General features: G+C 41.7%; 1 protein-coding gene across 1 annotated transcript in view; it reads left to right on the forward strand.

Moving 5' to 3' along the window:
* The window catches only part of ngfra (nerve growth factor receptor a (TNFR superfamily, member 16)), a 63,813-nt gene that overhangs the window by 28,626 nt on the left and 12,829 nt on the right, over positions 1-22,358 (forward strand). Inside the window, exon 3 of the mRNA XM_062985036.1 lies at positions 14,887-15,246. Coding sequence (XP_062841106.1) covers positions 14,887-15,246 — 360 coding nt within the window. The remainder of the gene's footprint in view (positions 1-14,886; positions 15,247-22,358) is intronic.

Raw genomic sequence — 22,358 nt, forward strand, 5'->3', positions numbered from 1 at the left:
TACCTTCCGCTGGGCCCATATCAACCTGACGTAGTTTAAAGCTCGGGGTGAGCAGTGTGCTTCATTCAATCAACCTTTTTAGACTATTAAGGGACTAAAATGACAGTTTACTTAAGGCATTGACTTAAATTTGTAGAAAGCTAAGCAGTTACACCAGACATCCCAAGTCTCCAGGAAGTTCCGGGAGTCTCCTGCATATACATAGTGGCTCCCTGATGCCCGCAAGTCAGATAAAATCTCCCGGAATCTAGAACGAGCGGCCAAGAGCGCACACACACACTCGCGCACGCAGGCGACACAGACTTTTTTCCCCAATCAACGAGGTGCGGGTCCGGGGGTACCTCCCTGAAATGAGTTTTTGCAACTTGGGATGTCTGAGTTACACTTGTTTTTTATTGAGCTGTTAATAAGCATTTCTTCATAGACATTTTACAAGTCTGTGGGTCTGTTTAAAAACCTAGTGAGCTGCCTTGCTGCCTACTGCCTACCTAGGCTGCCTAAGTAGAGAGGATTCTAATAAGACATTCAAATTTATTTAAACACACTGCTTAGTAATTATCAATTGTCCCACAGTTTTAGCTTACTAAGCTAACACAATTAGCCTCAGGTCATTCAAACCAATGGGCTGAGGAAACACAACCTGCTAGCATGCTAACTAACATCCCCCTCTGTGTGCATCTCCATACAAATTAAAAATCTGTGAGAATTTATGTACAATTGAACAAAATTTTGTTTGTTGCTCTGCATCCATCTGCCTTTTTGTAGGAAAAGTTGTGCCGCACTGAATGCTGGGATTGCCTTCACCACTAAGGAAGAATTGGATGCTCAGAATATCGCTCAGAATAAGGCATCTCAGTAGGCAGTATTTTCAGGTATTTAAGACAATTTAATGTAGAGCAGGGTGAATGTCAGGACGTATTTATTGCTGCATGTGTGACGCTGGCACATTATAAGTGTGAGATCACAAGACTGGCATCCTGCGCCAGTGAAATGGACACTGTCAAGATCTGTTTCAAATAAAACCTAGTCATTTTTTTCATTAGGTCTATTAAACAATAACAAGGGCAGAACCAACTCAACTTTACCACAAGTGTTTAAATAGTCTAGTTTAGAGCTCAGATGGTATAAAATAGATGTTGGCACAGCATTTACAGCTCCAGTGACTTTTTACTGTGGGTCTATGGGTCTGTCTGAAAACCTAGTGAGCTCTACATAGACAGTATTTTACCTCACACTACTCACACTCCCGAGAAGAAGGCTGTCTAAATTCCTAGATGTCTTAAAATGCTGCCTACTGAGGCGCCTTAATTCTGAATGATACTCTCACTTAATGACGAGGGAGCATCCAATGCTTTCTAAGTGGTGAAGGCAATCAGTGCGGCACAACGTTTTGTATGGCCTGAGGCCAGAGATGGGGACTCGAGACGCACGTAAGTCACACACACGGCAACTTCAGACTCAACTCGGACTCGTTTCGGATGACTTGGACTCGACTCATGACTCGCAAAAAAATGACTCGTGAACAGAGGTGGAAAGTAACGAGTTACATTTACTCGCGTTACTGTAATTGAGTAGTTTTTTTGTGTACTTGTACTTTTTAAAGTAGATTTTACAACCAGTAATTTTACTTTTACTTAAGTATGTTTTGTATTAGGAATTGTAATTCGTTACATTTTAAATAACATCCGTTACTGAGTAAAAAAAACGCAAAAAAAAATCGCGTCTGGGAAACTGCTGCAGTGAATTCTGCGATGGGGAGTTGAATCTTTTGGCTTGGTTCCTTTTAAAGGAAAATGGCTCTTCATTCTTTTGTTCAGGCAGCGAGAGGCGCTACTGTGACTATAATACAGCCCCAATATTATTATCAATGATGAACAATCATCTAATTCAAACAACACTTAAATAAGAAAAAAAGATTGTTGTCAAAAGTATACAAATTGACAACAAGTATATTTTAATAACAAAAATAGTTTAAAATAATTGCAATAAATCATCTGTTGTAGAGCTTGTAAGCCAAACTGGGCTTACATTTCATTTCATTACATATATAACGACTCCCAAAGGCACGACTCGGTTTCTTTCGTTCATTTTAAAGAGCCGTTCAATAGAATCGGATCGTTCACGAACGACCCATCACTAGTGGTTATACAGTTTGAAAATGTTTTATGGGATTGTCTGTACTAAAATGACACATTACACATCCCTAAATGTTGTTGTATCAACATGTTTTTTCTATTGTATTAAATAAAAAACAACTATTGTGAGATTTATATCCACTTGTCACCCTGTGCTGTTAAAAAAGTAACTAAGTAACGTTTACTCTGAGTAAATTTTAAATGAGTTACTTTTTACTTGAGTAGATTTTTAGACTAGTAACTTTACTCGTACTTAAGTAAAAATTCATTAAAGTAATAGTACTTTTACTTGAGTACAATATTTTAGTACTCTTTCCACCTCTGCTCATGAACAACAAGAGTCACTAGCGTCAGCATGTTTTAACATTAGTTACGTGTGACAATTATATATATATATATACAGCTACAGCTTCCAGCGTAGCGATGAAGCGTCGCTCCATACTCCCTAGACAGTTAGAAGTTCACTTCATTTAAACATTTCCGTTACCTTTCGATTGGATTCTCACTTAAAATGGTGGAATACCCTACGTAGTGCACTTCACAGGAACAACTGGGGTGAATGGAACGCTCCTACAGAATTGCCGCTAATAGTTGAAAGATGCTTTCTGAACCAATCAGACCTTCTGATTTTAATTTGTAGTAAGAAATGCTGTTATTTGCATTCATTCAGATTGCGTCACACAGATTATGTGTCAATGAAACGCTTGATTGGCTTTCTAATTAGTTAGTGTTTTACTTCACAAGCGGGAAAAGTTTGGATGTTTTTAATTATAAGCACACGTACTCAGACGTTGAGTATAAACTCAACGTCTCAATGTCTTTTAAACTCAACGCCACTCCCAGAACCAATTGATGTGGGTTTCAAGGTACTTCTTTATCCAAGAATTTACACAGCTTTGTCTCGGGAGCGTGTAGGACAACGTAAAATGCCGTCTACGTAGAGAGATCACTCGGTTTTCAGACAGACCCTGTGTTTGCATAGGCATGAGTGTTTTTATTCTATAAAAATGAATGCAACAATAAACCGTTTGTTCATTCTTCCTGTCCTTGTTTGCTTTTTAAAGACCTTAAGACCTGCTGATTGAGCCACGAATATATTACCTTGTAAAAATCAGGATTACGTTCTGACTAAGGGAAACAGATGCCAAGAGAAATGATACCAGCAGTTTTGAGCTGGCAGATCATGTGACATGTCACGATAACAAACAGCATTGCTTGTATAAGCATGGGAACACGGACACAAGATGGTTTAATGCAATTCAGCCAAGTTTGGGAGGAACCAAAACCACAATGTCAAAACAGGCTTGTTATTTTTGCTGTAATGAAGAGTGTTACTCTATGGTTTGATGCTTTAATACTCCTAATTTAGGTATTTCCAAAAAGACAACCCCAAATCAGAAAAAGTTGTGACGGTATGGAAAATGCAAATAAAATAAAAATGCAGTGTTCCTTACATTTACTTTGTCTTTTATTTGATTGCAGACAGGATGCTCAACTGCTCAACTTCATTTCATTTGTTAATATACCTCCATTTCTGCATTTCAGGCCTGTGATTCCAAACAGGTAATTTTAATCATGGTTTGGTACAAAAGCAGCATCCAGGAAGACTGAGTCTTTGATGAGCAAAGATGATCAGAGGATCTCCAGTTTGTCAACAAATGTGTGAGAAAATGATTGAAATGTTTAGAAACAATGTACCTCAAAGAAAGACTGGAAGGGATTTGCATATTTCTCTGACTACAGTGCATAATATCATTAAATGATTCAAGAATTCATGAGGAATTTCAGTGCGTCTGGTTCCATGGTTCCTCAGACGGCACTGCATCAAGAACCGCCACTCAACAATAGCTGATATAACCACATGGGTGAGGGATTACTTTGGCAAACCTTTGTCAAGCACTACAGTACAGAGTTACATGCACAAATGGCACTTAAAACTTTACTGTGCAAAAAAAAAACAACCTTATGTTAGCCATGTCCAGAAGCGGCGTTAACTTCTCTAGGCTCGGAGACATCTAGGATGGACCATCACACAGTGGAAATGTGAATTGTGGTCAGATGAATCAGCATTCCAGGTATTTTGTGGAAAAAATGGATGCCGTGTGCTCCGGACCAAAGACGAAAATGACCATCCAGTCTGTTATCAGCAACAAGTCCAAAAGCCAGGGTCTGTCATGGTATGGGGCTGTGTCAGTGCCCTTGGCAAAGGTAATTTACACTTCTGTGATGGCAGCATTAATGCAAAAAAAGTACATTGAGATCTTAGAGCAACATATGCTGCCTTCAAGACGTCATCTTTTCCAGGGACGTCCATGCATTTTTCAACAAGACAATGCAAAACCACATGCTGCACACATTACAAAGGCATGGCTGCGGAAGAAGAGGGTACGAGTACTGGACTGGCCTGCCTGCAGTCCTGACCTGTCCCCAACAGAGAATGTGTGGAGAATTTTGAACAACGACCCCGTACTGTTGCACATCTTAAGACGTGTTTGCAGGAAGAATGAGACAAAATAAAAGCTGAAACACTAAATCACTTGGTCTCCTCGGTGCCAAAACGTCTTTTAAGTGTGGTGAAAAGGAATGGCAACATTACAACGTGGTAAATGCTTTACTGTCCCAACTTGGATGTTTATTAATAAATGAAACATGAAATATCTCAGGTTCATCCTGTCTGCAATCAAATAAAAGTAAATGTAAATGTAAGAAACTACGATTTTTCGGATTTGGGGTTGTACTTGATAGATGGTGATGGACTAAAATAAAGAAAATAACAGAAAAAAAATACTCACAACACTGAAACCACTGCAAACCAGATGTTGATGTTGAGCTTTATTCCATAGTAAATGTATTCCAGACCCAAACATTACTTTAAGTCTCATGTGAATTATTATAATTTCTATTTCTCCGTCTTCAAAAGTTTGGAGTGAACATGTGAGGTTTTTTTACACTGTTTGATAAAACAAAAGTAAATATCTTGTGACTTTAGTATACAAAGTCAAAATTCTAAATCATTGTTTAGTTTGCTGAATCCCATAGCAGCATGTTGTTTACATTATTCATTTTCCTTTGCGTTTCTTATTGATGGTTTAAATTCCAGTACAGAGACACCATCATAGTTTCCATGTCACAACAATTTAATGCATTTTAGTAATTATAATCAAAAGGGGTCTCAACAGGAAAGGGGGTTAAACATTAGACTTGGACGCAGATATGCATGTATATTACTGACTAAATGGAGTTGACAATGTTACTGACTACATTTCCCAGACTGCATCTGAGGTACTGTTATTTAATTTGTAGTTGTAACATATTGGTTGAAGTACTGGACTAGTAATCAGAAGGTTGCTGGTTCAAGCTCTCCTACCACCACCAATCTGCCACTGTTAAGTCCTTGAGCAAGCACTTCAGTAAAGATACTGGACTAGTAATCATAAGGTTGCTGGTTTAAGCCCTAAAGTTAGTAATCAGAAGATTGCTGGTTCAGGCCCTAACACCACCACCAAGTTGCCACTGTTGGGCCCTTGAACAAGGCCCTTAATTGCCTCTAGTGTATTTAACTGTAAATCATTATGATAAAGGCGTCTGCTAAATGCCGTAAATGTCAAGTTAGATTAAGGGAAGTGGTAGCTCTGCAGTAAAGGTACTGGACTAGTAATCATAAGGCTGCAGGTTCAAGCCCTACCATCACCAAGTTGCCACTGTTGGGCCCTTGAGCAAGGCCACTTAATTCTTAATTGCTTACAGTGTAATTAGCTTACATGTTAGATTAAGGTACGAGGTAGCTCTGCAGTAAAGGTACTGGATTAGTAATCATAAGGCAGCAAGTTCTAGCCCCACCACCTCCAAGTTGCCACTGTTGGGCATAATTGCTTACAGTGTAATTACCTTCAACTGTAAATCGTTTGGATAAGGGCGTCTGCTAAATGCTGTAAATGTCCAGTTAGATTAAGGTACGTGGTAGCTCTGCAGTAAAGGTACTGGACTAGTAATCAGAAGGTTGCTGGTTCAAGTCCTACCACCACCACCAGTCTTAAACCTTAATTGCTTACAGTGTAATTAACTACAATTGGGCAGCACAGTGGCTCAGTGGGTAGCACTGTCGTCTCACAGCAACTAGGTCCTTGCGCTACGTTACTGTGTTCCTTGCGCCCATTGAAAAGCTGGGATAGGCTCCAGTACAAACCCAACTGTAACCCATTGGAATAAAGATGTCTGCTAAATGCTGTAAATGTCAAACTAGGTTGGGGAAAGTCATAGCTCTGCAGTAGAGGTACTGGAATAGTAAACATAAGGTTGCTGGTTCAAGCCCCACCATCACCAAGTTGCCACTGTTGGGCCCTTAAGAAAGGCCCTTAGTTGCTCAAATTGTATTTTGTGATAACTGTAAGTAGCCATAAATGTTAAGCTAGACTGAGGGAAGTGTTAGCTCTGCGGTTAGGGTACTGGACTAGTAATCATAGGGTTGCTGGTGGAAGTTGCCACTGTTGGGCCCTTAACCCTGCCACACATATTTACAACTCCTCCCCGGGGATTCACATCACTCTGTATTTTGCGTTCTCATCGGCTGTAGTTTGATACCGCACTCACTGCCAGTTGCAACCTGATCTAAAAACTTCAGGATTGTGAGTTGCTGACAGGTTTAGATATTTTGTTAGATTTTGAGATATTGTTCTTAAGTCTGTGAGCAATCAGTGAGCGATGGGCAAGCCGCTCGGATTGAGTTCACACATAGCTATTGAGAGCCGATTTTCAAGCCCTGAAAAAACACAGATTTGCGCCTGACTTTCCTGCCTTCTAGTTAAAGCTTAGTCAACACTAGACTTTGCAGTTTAGGTTTCTAAAGCCAGTGATTTCTAGTCTTGTTCCTCGACTCCACCTGCTCTACACATTTTATCGTGCTCTCTCAACACAGCTGAATCAGCGTATAAACACGTTCTTATCTAGGTTACAGCAGTGAGTCAGAGTGGGAGAAATATTTGCAGTGCACCGGGGCATGAGTTGGCCACCCATGACCCTGTAGTCGGTTCACCACTGTTCCTTCCTTGGACCACTTTTGATAGATACTGACCACTGCAGACCGGTAACACCCCACAAGAGCTGCAGTTTCAGAGATGCTCTGACTCAATCGATTAGCCATCACAATTTGGCCCTTGACAAACTCGCTCAAATCCTTATGCTTGCCCATTTTTCCTGCTATTAACACATCAACTTTAAAGATAAAATGTTCACTTGCTGCCTAATATATCCCACCCACTAACAGGTGCCGTGATGAAGAGATAATCAGTGTTATTCACGTCACCTGTCAGTGGTCACAATGTTATACCTGGTTGGTGTATACTGTATGTACTGTATATATATATATATATATATATATATATATATATATATATATATATATATATATACAGTGTATCACAAAAGTGAGTACACCCCTCACATTTCTGCAAATATTTTATTATATCTTTTCATGGGACAACACTATAGAAATAAAACTTGGATATAACTTAGAGTAGTCAGTGTACAACTTGTATAGCAGTGTAGATTTACTGTCTTCTGAAAATAACTCAACACACAGCCATTAATGTCTAAATGGCTGGCAACATAAGTGAGTACACCCCACAGTGAACATGTCCAAATTGTGCCCAAAGTGTCAATATTTTGTGTGACCACCATTATTATCCAGCACTGCCTTAACCCTCCTGGGCATGGAATTCTCCAGAGCTGCACAGGTCGCTACTGGAATCCTCTTCCACTCCTCCATGATGACATCACGGAGCTGGTGGATGTTAGACACCTTGAACTCCTCCACCTTCCACTTGAGGATGCGCCACAGGTGCTCAATTGGGTTTAGTCCATCACCTTTACCTTCAGCTTCCTCAGCAAGGCAGTTGTCATGTTGGAGGTTGTGTTTGGGGTCGTTATCCTGTTGGAAAACTGCCATGAGGCCCAGTTTTCGAAGGGAGGGGATCATGCTCTGTTTCAGAATGTCACAGTACATGTTGGAATTCATGTTTTCCTCAATGAACCGCAGCTCCCCAGTGCCAGCAACACTCATGCAGCCCAAGACCATGATGCTACCACCACCATGCTTGACTGTAGGCAAGATACAGTTGTCTTGGTACTTCTCACCAGGGCGCCGCCACACATGCTGGACACCATCTGAGCCAAACAAGTTTATCTTGGTCTCGTCAGACCACAGGGCATTCCAGTAATCCATGTTCTTGGACTGCTTGTCTTCAGCAAACTGTTTGCTGGCTTTCTTGTGCGTCAGCTTCCTTCTGGGATGATGACTATGCAGACCGAATTGATGCAGTGTGCGGCGTATTGTCTGAGCACTGACAGGCTGACCTCCCACGTCTTCAACCTCTGCAGCAATGCTGGCAGCACTCATGTGTCTATTTTTTAAAGCCAACCTCTGGATATGACGCCGAACAGGTGGACTCAACTTCTTTGGTCGACCCTGGCGAAGCCTGTTCCGAGTGGAACCTGTCCTGGAAAACCGCTGTATGACCTTGGCCACCATGCTGTAGCTCAGTTTCAGGGTGTTAGCAATCTTCTTATAGCCCAGGCCATCTTTGTGGAGAGCAACAATTCTATTTCTCACATCCTCAGAGAGTTCTTTGCCATGAGGTGCCATGTTGAATATCCAGTGGCCAGTATGAGAGAATTGTACCCAAAACACCAAATTTAACAGCCCTGCTCCCCATTTACACCTGGGACCTTGACACATGACACCAGGGAGGGACAACAACACATTTGGGCACAATTTGGACATGTTCACTGTGGGGTGTACTCACTTATGTTGCCAGCTATTTAGACATTAATGGCTGTGTGTTGAGTTATTTTCAGAAGACAGTAAATCTACACTGCTATACAAGCTGTACACTGACTACTCTAAGTTATATCCAAGTTTCATGTCTATAGTGTTGTCCCATGAAAAGATATAATGAAATATTTGCAGAAATGTGAGGGGTGTACTCACTTTTGTGATACACTGTATATATATATATATATACATACATACATACATACATACATACATACATACATACATACATACATACATACATACATACATACATATATATATATATATATATATATATATACAGTGTATCACAAAAGTGAGTACATCCCTCACATTTCTGCAGATATTTAAGTATATCTTTTCATGGGACAACACTGACAAAATGACACTTTGACACAATGAAAAGTAGTCTATGTGCAGCTTATATAACAGTGTAAATTTATTCTTCCCTCAAAATAACTCAATATACAGCCATTAATGTCTAAACCACCGGCAACAAAAGTGAGTACACCCCTTAGTGAAAGTTCCTGAAGTGTCAATATTTTGTGTGGCCACCATTATTTCCCAGAACTGCCTTAACTCTCCTGGGCATGGAGTTTACCAGAGCTTCACAGGTTGCCACTGGAATGCTTTTCCACTCCTCCATGACGACATCACGGAGCTGGCGGATATTCGAGACTTTGCGCTCCTCCACCTTCCGCTTGAGGATGCCCCAAAGATGTTCTATTGGGTTTAGGTCTGGAGACATGCTTGGCCAGTCCATCACCTTTACCCTCAGCCTCTTCAATAAAGCAGTGGTCGTCTTAGAGGTGTGTTTGGGGTCATTATCATGCTGGAACACTGCCCTGCGACCCAGTTTCCAGAGGGAGGGGATCATGCTCTGCTTCAGTATTTCACAGTACATATTGGAGTTCATGTGTCCCTCAATGAAATGTAACTCCCCAACACCTGCTGCACTCATGCAGCCCCAGACCATGGCATTCCCACCACCATGCTTGACTGTAGGCATGACACACTTATCTTTGTACTCCTCACCTGATTGCCGCCACACATGCTTGAGACCATCTGAATTAAACAAATTAATCTTGGTCTCATCAGACCATAGGACATGGTTCCAGTAATCCATGTCCTTTGTTGACATGTCTTCAGCAAACTGTTTGCGGGCTTTCTTGTGTAGAGACTTCAGAAGAGGCTTCCTTCTGGGGTGACAGCCATGCAGACCAATTTGATGTAGTGTGCGGCGTATGGTCTGAGCACTGACAGGCTGACACCCCACCTTTTCAATCTCTGCAGCAATGCTGACAGCACTCCTGCGCCAATCTTTCAAAGACAGCAGTTGGATGTGACGCTGAGCACGTGCACTCAGCTTCTTTGGACGACCAACGCGAGGTCTGTTCTGAGTGGACCCTGCTCTTTTAAAACGCTGGATGATCTTGGCCACTGTGCTGCAGCTCAGTTTCAGGGTGTTGGCAATCTTCTTGTAGCCTTGGCCATCTTCATGTAGCGCAACAATTCGTCTTTTAAGATCCTCAGAGAGTTCTTTGCCATGAGGTGCCATGTTGGAACTTTCAGTGACCAGTATGAGAGAGTGTGAGAGCTGTACTACTAAATTGAACACACCTGCTCCCTATGCACACCTGAGACCTAGTAACACTAACAAATCACATGACATTTTGGAGGGAAAATGACAAGCAGGGCTCAATTTGGACATTTAGGGGTGTAGTCTCTTAGGGGTGTACTCACTTTTGTTGCCGGTGGTTTAGACATTAATGGCTGTATATTGAGTTATTTTGAGGGAAGAATAAATTTACACTGTTATATAAGCTGCACACAGACTACTTTTCATTGTGTCAAAGTGTCATTTTGTCAATGTTGTCCCATGAAAAGATATACTTAAATATCTGCAGAAATGTGAGGGGTGTACTCACTTTTGTGATACACTGTATATATATATATATATATATATACGTATATATATATACAGTTTGTATATATATATATATATATATATATATATATACAGTGTATCACAAAAGTGAGTACACCCCTCACATTTCTGCAAATATTTCATTATATCTTTTCATGGGACAACACTATAGACATGAAACTTGGATATAACTTAGAGTAGTCAGTGTACAGCTTGTATAGCAGTGTAGATTTACTGTCTTCTGAAAATAACTCAACACACAGCCATTAATGTCTAAATGGCTGGCAACATAAGTGAGTACACCCCACAGTGAACATGTCCAAATTGTGCCCAAAGTGTCAATATTTTGTGTGACCACCATTATTATCCAGCACTGCCTTAACCCTCCTGGGCATGGAATTCACCAGAGCTGCACAGGTTGCTACTGGAATCCTCTTCCACTCCTCCATGATGACATCACGGAGCTGGTGGATGTTAGACACCTTGAACTCCTCCACCTTCCACTTGAGGATGCGCCACAGGTGCTCAATTGGGTTTAGTCCATCACCTTTACCTTCAGCTTCCTCAGCAAGGCAGTTGTCATCTTGGAGGTTGTGTTTGGGGTCGTTATCCTGTTGGAAAACTGTTTCAGAATGTCACAGTACATGTTGGAATTCATGTTTCCCTCAATGAACTGCAGCTCCCCAGTGCCAGCAACACTCATGCAGCCCAAGACCATAATGCTACCACCACCATGCTTGACTGTAGGCAAGATACAGTTGTCTTGGTACTTCTCACCAGGGCGCCGCCACACATGCTGGACACCATCTGAGCCAAACAAGTTTATCTTGGTCTCGTCAGACCACAGGGCATTCCAGTAATCCATGTTCTTGGACTGCTTGTCTTCAGCAAACTGTTTGCGGGCTTTCTTGTGCGTCAGCTTCCTTCTGGGATGACGACCATGCAGACCGAGTTGATGCAGTGGGCGGCGTATGGTCTGAGCAGTGACAGGCTGACCTCCCATGTCTTCAACCTCTGCAGCAATGCTGGCAGCACTCATGTGTCTATTTTTTAAAGCCAACCTCTGGATATGACGCCGAACACGTGGACTCAACTTCTTTGGTCGACCCTGGCGAAGCCTGTGCCGAGTGGAACCTGTCCTGGAAAACCGTTGTATGACCTTGGCCACCATGCTGTAGCTCAGTTTCAGGGTGTTAGCAATCTTCTTATAGCCCAGGCCATCTTTGTGGAGAGCAACAATTCTATTTCTCACATCCTCAGAGAGTTCTTTGCCATGAGGTGCCATGTTGAATATCCAGTGGCCAGTATGAGAGAATTGTACCCAAAACACCAAATTTAACAGCCCTGCTCCCCATTTACACCTGGGACCTTGACACATGACACCAGGGAGGGACAACGACACATTTGGGCACAATTTGGACATGTTCACTGTGGGGTGTACTCACTTATGTTGCCAGCTATTTAGACATTAATGGCTGTGTGTTGAGTTATTTTCAGAAGACAGTAAATCTACACTGCTATACAAGCTGTACACTGACTACTCTAAGTTATATCCAAGTTTCATGTCTATAGTGTTGTCCCATGAAAAGATATAATGAAATATTTGCAGAAATGTGAGGGGTGTACTCACTTTTGTGATACACTGTATATATATATATAATAAAAATATATATTTTAATAAAATTTAAAATAAAAAATCTAATCATTTATAAATACAAAATATAATATATATATATATATATATATATATATATATAACAAAAAAATTTAAAGTTTGTATTTATAAATACTAAATTAAATGTATATATGGATAAATAAACATCATTTATTGATCATTGACAAGCTCCTCCCGTGTAATTCTGGACTGACCTCACCTTTCTCAGAATCATTCTTACCCCACCAGGTGAGATCTTGCATGGAGGTCCAGAGCGAGGGTGATTGACTGTGATCTTGTATTTCTTCCATTTTCGAATTATCACACCAACAGTGGTCTCTTTCTCACCAAGCTTCTTGCTGATGGTCTTGTAGCCCATTCCAGCTTTGTGCAGGTCTACAATCTTGTCCCTAACGTCCTTTGATAGCTCTTTGGTCTTGCCCATGGTGGTCGAGAGATTTGAACGGAAGAAACTGATTCTGTGACAGGAGTCTTTTATACAGGGACAGGACTAATTTGTGTGCCTCATGGGCACATAACCGGTCTGTGGGGGTCAGAATTCTTGCTGGTTGGTAGGGGATCAAATACTTATTTCCCTTAATTATCCGTGGATTTTCTTCTGGTATTTGCAGAAAGTGAATTGGCTACCGCGTAGGTGTGAGTGGGTAACTGAATGTCCACAATAAATATATATGAGTATAAATTATATAAATATATAATTTTTATATGATAAAAGGTCGTAAAGTGTAATAAACTGTAGCATTTATAACTGCGTCCTGTAGTGGCTCCTGTTCAGCTAATGCAGTGCAATCGTACTTCACTCCGGGCTCATAGTTCATTTATCTATACACAAAGATCAATTCTGTAATGAGATAAACAAAGGCACGCACGCTTGCATGCTCACTTTAAAAAATCAGATCAATATGGGCGACTTTTCCAGTGACGCCCAGTAAACACTATTATCCATAACTGTCCTATTTCATCTTTTTTTAGCCCTGCCTCTATTGTACTCTCCACGGCTCTTATGGTTCATCCTTTATCTTCGTTTTTCTTTAAATTTCACTTGCCGTACTTTCTCAGATCGATAAATCGATCACGCTCCAGTCTGGAAAAAGGCTGTGTTCCAATTAATTCAATAAAACTCTATGTATGGGTTGTTAAAGTGCCTTCTTCTATAAAGAATTGAATTCTGTTCTTCTTTGAAAGAAATGCTTATGTGACTAGATCGACTAGACCAGGGGTGTCAAACTCACTTTCACAGAGGGCCACATCTGCATTGTGGCATTATTTTACCTAATAACCACCCCCTTGTTTCCTCCTTGTGTCTGTTTTATCAGCTCCACTTCCCATATAGAAGCACTTTGTAGTTCTACAATTACTGACTGTAGTCCATCTATTTCTTTACATACTTTAGTAACCTGCTTTAACCCTGTTCTTCAATGGTCAGGACCACCACAGAGCAGGTATTATTTGGGTGGTGGGTCATTCTCGGCACTGCAGTGACACTGACATGGTGGTGGTGTGTTAGTGGATCAGACACAGCAGCGCTGCTGGAGTTTTTAAACACTGTGTCCACTCACTGTCCACTCTGTTAGACACTCCTACCTAGTTGGTCCACCTTGTAGATGTAAAGTCAGAGACGATCGCTCATCTATTGCTGCTGTTTGAGTTGGTCATCTTCTAGACCCTCATCAGTGGTCACAGGACGCTGCCCACGGGGCACTGTTGGCTGGATATATATTTTGGTTGGTGGACTATTATCAGTCCAGCAGTGACAGTGAGATGTTTAAAAACTCCAGCAGCACTGCTGTGTCTGATCCACTCATACCAGCACAACACACACTAACACACCACCACCATGTCAGTGTCACTGCAGTGCTGAGAATAATCCACCACCCAAATAATACCTACGCTGTAGTCCATCTGTTTCTCTGCATGCTTTGTTAGCTCTCCCAGGACCACTACAGTCAGTAATTGTAACACTACAAAGTGCTTCTATATGGTAAGTCAAGCAGTTAAATGGACAGTGTGTGTAGAAACAAGGTGGTGGTTTTAATGTTATGGCTGATCTGTGTAGGTTTATGATGTGACCTGAATAGTCAAGATCACAAAATAGCCTGTGGACGTTTGGTCAGCAACCATTAAAAAATGTTATTGATGCTAATATTGATAATTTACTGTGTTTACTGAATACAATGGCTGTTATTAAGTTAAAGAAAATGGGTTTGTATTTTTTAAATATGCAAATATATGTTACTCAGGTTAATTCTACAGTCGGGGGGTTGAGAGTCTTGAATCATGACTCTCAGCGCCCAGATTAAAAACTCTTTATTAATATTTCTCCTCCATCTCTTCACAGGTGAGACGTACTCAGCCAATTACAGTCACACGGAGACCTGTCAGCCGTGTACAGAATGTGAAGGCCTGATGCGAATAAAGACGCCGTGCACAGATTCCAATAACGCCGAATGCGTGTGTGATTACGGCTTTTACAAAAACCTAGTGTCGGGCCAGTGCGAGCCGTGTACGGTGTGTCTTCGAGGAGAGGGCGTCTTCATGAGCTGCGAGCATTACCACGATACAGTGTGTGAACAATGCGTGGATGCCACCTACTCGGACCAGGAGAGCTCTCTGGACCCCTGTCTGCCCTGCACGTTCTGTGACGAAGGGGAGGTTGAGACGAGGGGGTGCTCACCCAGCGCTGATGCCATTTGTTTCGGTAAGTGAAAAAAAAAGAGTTTTCCGTACTGACATTCACTTTTTGGCCTTTTTATGGTGAATACAATTGTCTGTGAGCAACAACAGCTCAGTTGTAAGCTGAACCTGTATAGCAGCAGACGCAAATTCTCCAGTGCTTTAACATCTGGCGGCCTGGCTGACAAATCCGAGGCTCGGCAAATGTGAGTTCACACTACATGACTTTCGAAGTGTTCAGATCGCTGTACAGTTCACACTTCACAACTGGATCTCTTGTAATCAGGAGTCTTTTAGGTCGTTGTGGTTTTCACACTACACGACTGATCGGCGAAAGGGGGTCACACACTACACCATCTATCACCAGGAGGAATCACAGACGAATCTGTCTAGTCTCCCAAACTTTGGAAGTCAAATATATATATATATATATATATATATATATATATACTGTATATATACAGTACCAGTCAAAAGTTTGGACACACCTTCTCTTCAATGGTTTTTCTTGATTATTTTTATTTTCTACATTGTCGATTAATACTGAAGACATTCAAAATAATGTTAAACAAACCAGAATATGTTTTATATTTTACCAACTCTACCTCTGCACGACACAACTGATGGTCTCAAACACATTAAAAAAGCAAGAAATTCCAGAAATTAACTCTAGACAAGGCACAAACATTAATTGAAAACCATTTCAGGTGGATACCTCATGAAGCTGGTTGAGAAAATGCCAAAAAGTGTGCAAAGCTGTCATCAAAGCAAAAGATGGCTACTTTAAAGAATAAAAAATATAAAACATATTTTGGTTTGTTTAACACTTTTTTGTTTACTACATAATTCCATATGTGTTCCTTCATAGTTTGGATGTCTTCAGTATTAATCTATAATGTAGAAAATAAAAAAAAAAAGAAAGAAAAACCACATGAATGAGAAAGTGTGTCCAAACTTTTGACTGGTACTTTATATACAGTGTATCACAAAAGTGAGTACACCCCTCACATTTCTGCAGATATTTAAGTATATCTTTTCATGGGACAACACTGACAAAATGACACTTTGACACAATGAAAAGTAGTCTGTGTGCAGCTTATATAACAGTGTAAATTTATTCTTCCCTCAAAATAACTCAATATACAGCCATTAATGTCTAAACCACCGGCAACAAAAGTGAGTACACCCCTTAGTGAAAGTTCCTGAAGTGTCAATATTTTGTGTGGCCACCATTATTTCCCAGAACTGCCTTAACTCTCCTGGGCATGGAGTTTACCAGAGCTTCACAGGTTGCCACTGGAATGCTTTTCCACTCCTCCATGACGACATCACGGAGCTGGCGGATATTCGAGACTTTGCGCTCCTCCACCTTCCACTTGAGGATACCCCAAAGATGTTCTATTGGGTTTAGGTCTGGAGACATGCTTGGCCAGTCCATCACCTTTACCCTCAGCCTCTTCAATAAAGCAGTGGTCGTCTTAGAGGTGTGTTTGGGGTCATTATCATGCTGGAACACTGCCCTGCGACCCAGTTTCCGGAGGGAGGGGATCATGCTCTGCTTCAGTATTTCACAGTACATATTGGAGTTCATGTGTCCCTCAATGAAATGTAACTCCCCAACACCTGCTGCACTCATGCAGCCCCAGACCATGGCATTCCCACCACCATGCTTGACTGTAGGCATGACACACTTATCTTTGTACTCCTCACCTGATTGCCGCCACACATGCTTGAGACCATCTGAACCAAACAAATTAATATTGGTCTCATGGACATGGTTCCAGTAATCCATGTCCTTTGTTGACATGTCTTCAGCAAACTGTTTGCGGGCTTTCTTGTGTAGAGACTTCAGAAGAGGCTTCCTTCTGGGGTGACAGCCATGCAGACCAATTTGATGTAGTGTGCGGCGTATGGTCTGAGCACTGACAGGCTGACCCCCCACCTTTTCAATCTCTGCAGCAATGCTGACAGCACTCCTGCGCATATCTTTCAAAGACAGCAGTTGGATGTGACGCTGAGCACGTGCACTCGGCTTCTTTGGACGACCAACGCGAGGTTTGTTCTGAGTGGACCCTGCTCTTTTAAAACGCTGGATGATCTTGGCCACTGTGCTGCAGCTCAGTTTCAGGGTGTTGGCAATCTTCTTGTAGCCTTGGCCATCTTCATGTAGCGCAACAATTCGTCTTTTAAGATCCTCAGAGAGTTCTTTGCCATGAGGTGCCATGTTGGAACTTTCAGTGACCAGTATGAGAGAGTGTGAGAGCTGTACTACTAAACTGAACACACCTGCTCCCTATGCACACCCGAGACCTAGTAACACTAACGAGTCACATGACATTTTGGAAGGAAAATGACAAGCAGTGCTCAATTTGGACATTTAGGGGTGTAGTCTCTTAGGGGTGTACTCACTTTTGTTGCCGGTGGTTTAGACATTAATGGCTGTATATTGAGTTATTTTGAGGGAAGAATAAATTTACACTGTTATATAAGCTGCACACAGACTACTTTTCATTGTGTCAAAGTGTCATTTTGTCAGTGTTGTCCCATGAAAAGATATACTTAAATATCTGCAGAAATGTGAGGGGTGTACTCACTTTTGTGATACACTGTATATATACAGTGTATCACAAAAGTGAGTACACCCCTCACATTTCTGCAAATATTTCATTATATCTTTTCATGGGACAACACTATAGACATGAAACTTGGATATAACTTAGAGTAGTCAGTGTACAGCTTGTATAGCAGTGTAGATTTACTGTCTTCTGAAAATAACTCAACTCACAGCCATTAATGTCTAAATAGCTGGCAACATAAGTGAGTACACCCCACAGTGAACATGTCCAAATTGTGCCCAAATGTGTCGTTGTCCCTCCCTGGTGTCATGTGTCAAGGTCCCAGGTGTAAATGGGGAGCAGGGCTGTTAAATTTGGTGTTTTGGGTACAATTCTCTCATACTGGCCACTGGATATTCAACATGGCACCTCATGGCAAAGAACTCTCTGAGGATGTGAGAAATAGAATTGTTGCTCTCCACAAAGATGGCCTGGGCTATAAGAAGATTGCTAACACCCTGAAACTGAGCTACAGCATGGTGGCCAAGGTCATACAGTGGTTTTCCAGGACAGGTTCCACTCGGAACAGGCTTCGCCAGGGTCGACCAAAGAAGTTGAGTCCACGTGTTCGGCGTCATATCCAGAGGTTGGCTTTAAAAGATAGACACATGAGTGCTGCCAGCATTGCTGCAGAGGTTGAAGACGTGGGAGGTCAGCCTGTCAGTGCTCAGACCATACGCCGCACACTGCATCAAATCGGTCTGCATGGTCGTCATCCCAGAAGGAAGCTGACGCACAAGAAAGCCCGCAAACAGTTTGCTGAAGACAAGCAGTCCAAGAACATGGATTACTGGAATGCCCTGTGGTCTGACGAGACCAAGATAAACTTGTTTGGCTCAGATGGTGTCCAGCATGTGTGGCGGCGCCCTGGTGAGAAGTACCAAGACAACTGTATCTTGCCTACAGTCAAGCATGGTGGTGGTAGCATCATGGTCTTGGGCTGCATGAGTGTTGCTGGCACTGGGGAGCTGCGGTTCATTGAGGGAAACATGAATTCCAACATGTACTGTGACATTCTGAAACAGAGCATGATCCCCTCCCTTCGAAAACTGGGCCTCATGGCAGTTTTCCAACAGGATAACGACCCCAAACACAACCTCCAAGATGACAACTGCCTTGCTGAGGAAGCTGAAGGTAAAGGTGATGGACTAAACCCAATTGAGCACCTGTGGCGCATCCTCAAGTGGAAGGTGGAGGAGTTCAAGGTGTCTAACATCCACCAGCTCCGTGATGTCATCATGGAGGAGTGGAAGAGGATTCCAGTAGCAACCTGTGCAGGTCTGGTAAATTCCATGCCCAGGAGGGTTAAGGCAGTGCTGGATAATAATGGTGGTCACACAAAATATTGACACTTTGGGCACAATTTAGACATGTTCACTGTGGGGTGTACTCACTTATGTTGCCAGCCATTTAGACATTAATGGCTGTGAGTTGAGTTATTTTCAGAAGACAGTAAATCTACACTGCTATACAAGTTGTACACTGACTACTCTAAGTTATATCCAAGTTTTAGTTCTATAGTGTTGTCCCATGAAAAGATATAATAAAATATTTGCAGAAATGTGAGGGGTGTACTCACTTTTGTGATACACTGTATATATATATATATATATATTTTTTTTTTTTTTTTTTTTGCATTTTCTCCCCCTTTTTTTTAGCATGTCCAATTATCTAGTTTGCATCATGCTTCCTCTCTGTCTATGCCGAACTCTGCCCTGACCGAGGAGATCGAAGCTAACCCATATCCCCTCCGAAACATGAGCAGCAGCCACCTGCATTTTTTTCACCTACACATTGATGAGTGTTGCGCCATCTAGCGTTGCATGCGGAGAGACACACCCTAAGAGCACTTCTTTCCTCATTTCTTGTGCAGGCGCCTCTAATCAGCCAGCAGAGGTCGTAACTGCACCATTCTGACAGAGATAAACCCACTTCCGGCCCCTTGTCCCGCCCCCCAACTGAACAACCGGCCAATCGTTGTTCATGTAGCCACTCAGCCTCGAGCAGGTAAGGCAGAGCTGGATTCGATACCATGTATCCGGAATCCAGCTCTGGTTGCAGTGCGTGTTTTTACCGCTGCACCACCTGAGCGGTCAAATAAATATTTTTGCAATGCAACATTGGCATTATGGTTTGGCGAGGACGATAAAGTCACAAATACTGTAAAACTTGTGTGTGCTGATGTATTCTGATAGAAACTGTATTATGCCCCTTCCCCACAAATTTCCCCTCACTCCGTATCTTGCTTTCTCATTGGATGTAGTTCGACACTGCACTCACTGCCAATCATAACCTGATCGCAACACTTTTTACACTACAGGATTCTGAGTCGCTGAAATCGAGAGCCAATTTTAAAACCTCAAACAAACGCAATTTGCCCCCAAGTTAGTGCATCTGTCTGCGACCTGTCAGCGAGCGCATATCAGGGCAAAAATTGTGTAGTGTGATCTAGGTATAAGCTGAATGGAAGTGAATCCCTGCATAAAATTTTCATAATCTACTACAAAACCTTAGGAAAGTGGAGGCTGTTACAGCAGCAAAGACTAGACCAATCAAGTTCAGTACGTTTTACTTGCGTGTGCAATGAATTAAATTACAACCTCTGCTGGCTGATTTATGGTGCCTGTGCAGGGACGATGGATAATGCAGTGATCAGAGTGTGTCTCTCCGTACACAAAGCTACATTCACATATGATTCCACAGGTGAAAAGATGTAAGTAATTGTAGAACTACAAAGTGCTTCTATATGGTGAGTGGAGCTGATAAAATGGACAGTGTGTAGAAACAAGAAGGTGGTTTTAATGTTATGGCTGATCAGTGTATATAATGCCCCTGTTACACATATTTACAACTCCGTATCTTGCGTTCTCATTGGCTGTAGCTTGACACCTCACTCACTACCAGTCAAACCACTACAGGATTGTGAGTCGCTGACAGGTGTTAATGTTAATGTGATCAGAGTGTGTCTCTCCATACACAAAGCTGATCCACATATGAACTCGCCTCATGCAGGTGAAAAGATGCAGTCGGCTACTGCACACGTGTCGGAGCTAAACATGGTATCTATGGTATCTATGACTTATTATATTAAAAAGTAATGTGTAAATGTTTATTATTATTATATTTTAATATATGGTGGGTACCAGGACCTGACGTTTAGTGACACAACATGAAAATTGTGTCATGTCAATATCTTTGACACTTTAGTCACTTAAAACCCACCATTCATTCTTCTGTCAGCATTTTCTTTACTCCATGAGCTCAGGGGTTAAATAGGGTCAGTTCCTCATACATCTGCTCCAGCCTGGTAAGTGAAAGTTCAGATTTTCGGTGCACATAGTTGCAGTTAAAGAGGTCAGGAGGGAGAAAGGCCAAGTCCAAGTGCTCTGTCTAATCTTCCATGAAACAGTGTGTATTAAGTCCAGCAGCTCTAAATTCAAAGCAGCTTACAGTGTACAGTCCAAGCGAATGAGGGTTAAGGGTTAAAGTTTGCACAATCAACCTTCTATATACCACTTTCAACCTTCTAAGCAACCACTATCATCTAACAGCAAGAAGCTCCTGGGTTTGATTCTTGGTCGAGCAGCCCAGATCATTTCTGTGTAGAGTTTGCATGCTTTCCCGTGTCTGTGTGGGTTTTCTCCCACAGTCCTAAGACATGCATTCAGGTTAATTGAAGTAACAAAATTGCCCCTATAGTGTGTATGTGTTTGCCCTGTAATGGACTGGTAGAATGGACCTGTCCAGGGTGTTTCCTCCCTTTTGTCCAGTGAATACTACCCACAGTGACCCTGAATAGGATAAAGCTGTGGCAAAACAAACGAGGAATGAATGAATGCATGTTCATGGTAGCTGGAAAGTCCATTGATGACCGGACACACTCGCATTCACACACGCGCACATGCCCCAGGCCGTCAAACATCAAAAGGACCTGCCTCCCAAAGACACACTAATCTAATAACATGGCACATTACATGCTCTGTCCATATATGGAAATTTGGACTTTTTAAAAAATATGGATTTTTGTTGGGACCAGATGGACATTGATTGATTGTTATAAATTCAGTATATATTCAACGTATATATTCAGTGTATTATATATACAGTGGGGTCAAAAAGTATTTAGTCAGCCACTGATTGTGCAGGTTCTCCTACTTAGAAAGATGAGAGAGGTCTGTAATTTTCATCATAGGTACACTTCAACTATGAGAGACAAAATGAGAAAAAAAAATACAAGAAATCACATTGTAGGATTTTTAAATAATTTATTTGTAAATTATTATTTGTAAAAGTATGGTGGAAATTAAGTATTTGGTCACCCACAAACAAGCAAGATTTCTGGCTCTCACAGACCTGTAACTTCTTCTTTAAGAAGCTCTTCTGTCCTCCACTCGTTATCTGTATTAATGGCACCTGTTTGACCTCGTTATCTGTATAAAAGACACCTGTCCACAGCCTCAAACAATCAGACTCCAAACTCAACCATCAGTAACACACTACGCCGAGAGGGACTCAAATCCTG

Source organism: Trichomycterus rosablanca, chromosome 22 (genome assembly GCF_030014385.1).
Source record: "Trichomycterus rosablanca isolate fTriRos1 chromosome 22, fTriRos1.hap1, whole genome shotgun sequence".
Lineage (NCBI taxonomy): Eukaryota > Metazoa > Chordata > Actinopteri > Siluriformes > Trichomycteridae > Trichomycterus > Trichomycterus rosablanca.